This window comes from Penaeus monodon, chromosome 28 (assembly GCF_015228065.2).
Source record: "Penaeus monodon isolate SGIC_2016 chromosome 28, NSTDA_Pmon_1, whole genome shotgun sequence".
Lineage (NCBI taxonomy): Eukaryota > Metazoa > Arthropoda > Malacostraca > Decapoda > Penaeidae > Penaeus > Penaeus monodon.
The window spans coordinates 18336024-18337543 of record NC_051413.1 but is presented as its reverse complement, the minus strand read 5'-3'; the positions used below and the strand labels follow the sequence as shown (position 1 = coordinate 18337543).

At 39.9% G+C, this 1520-nt stretch overlaps 1 protein-coding gene across 1 annotated transcript; it reads right to left on the bottom strand.

Moving 5' to 3' along the window:
- Positions 1 to 291: 291 nt before the first annotated feature.
- LOC119590957 (ctenidin-3-like) lies at positions 292 to 1359 on the bottom strand. Its single transcript, XM_037939695.1, has 4 exons — positions 1328 to 1359; positions 974 to 1106; positions 704 to 811; positions 292 to 358 (listed from the first exon to the last, which is right to left on the bottom strand). Exons 1-4 carry the CDS (start codon positions 1328 to 1330, stop codon positions 345 to 347), a joined length of 258 nt encoding a protein of 85 aa, XP_037795623.1. The 5' UTR covers positions 1331 to 1359; the 3' UTR covers positions 292 to 344.
- Positions 1360 to 1520: the final 161 nt, after the last annotated feature.

The following is a 1520-nucleotide window of genomic DNA, read 5'->3' as shown; positions in this document are numbered from 1 at the left end:
GATATGAATTATGTTTTAATCATACGAGACATGGCTCTCATCAAACTTTGTTCTTTTCGCGCGGTCGATGCCCTACCCCCCCCCCCCTCCTCCTGCGAAACTTTTACAGTTGAGAGTAATACAAGGGATAGTACCTATAAAACGTAGATTATTTTATGGCAAATAGATCTACTAAATAGCATATCACTGTTAACAATTGAGGATAACAATATACTTTCTAATAAGAAATTCAAGTTGTCTTATAAATGTTGCAGGGATAATAACTATTTAATTATTAAAAGATCAACTTCTTATAGCGAGTTTATTATCGAAATACAAAAAAGAAATGTAGCACGGATACTTGATTACCTGCCATATCCTGAAAAATAATGATGATTAACATTAATGTCAACTCTAAAACATTAACTGATTTATACAAGTTAGTCATAATTCACACCAGGGCCTGGCAAAGTTAGAAAGTATAACACGAAAAAATAGGGAATTGTCTTTCGAGCTTGCAGTCCAGTTAATCAGATTCAAGCAACAGCGGTTCATTTTGTCTTTTTAACATGAGGTCGTGATTAGCAGACCACTTCCTAAAGCTTTTTATACATATCTCAACTTTTACTTTTAGATTTCATGCAACCTAAAGGCTCTGGAAAAAAAAATCCTCGAACTTGCATTCCTACACTATTTCGGGTCCTAAATTAATGCAGTATTTTACCTCCAAATCCACCTCCGAAGCCTCCAAATCCGCCTCCGAACCCTCCGTGTCCACCTCCGAACCCTCCGTGTCCACCTCCGAAACCTCCGCCGAAGCCTCTGTGTCCACCTGTGGAAATGCCAGCTTTTGTGAGAATGCTCCGGTATCAGATGCTCTTCATATATTTCCGTTTAACGGGAACAAAGCCTCGTGATCAAAGAATATGTGCCCACTAGAAGAGGTTTTAGTTATTACAATTAACATTTAATTTAGGTTTAAATTTAGGTTTACCTCCAAATCCACCGAATCCTCCACCGCTGAATCCACCGAATTTTCCACCGCCAAATCCACCTCCGCCGAAGTGACCGGCGGCGGCGAAGGCGACCACGAGGGCCATGACCATGACGGTGAAGAGTGCGCGGACCTGAGTGAAAATCGTAAGATATCAAAGCTGATTCAATTTTTTGGCCTTAAGTTAACAAAACCGAGAATGAAAATATTTAACCAAGTGATTTCCAGATCCTGCTGTAAAATCATTCTTGATTCATCGTATATATTGAAAAGGAAAAATTCATTCCTCAGTGTTTTTACATAAAGTAAGTGAGAAGTAAAGAGAAAAAAAAGTTCTAGCTCTGTAAGACAAACCATGTTGAGTGTTGACACGTTGAGAGGCAACTGCCAACACGCCGGAGGAGCGGAGGCTTTATACTCCCTCAGCCCAGGAAAACCTAGAAGGCGGCGACCTTGGGTTCCGTCGAGTCACTCCTCGAATCCTATAACGTAACGAGGGAAAATAAAGACAAAGCAAAGTACTTAAAAGTAATATGAGATTTTCTCT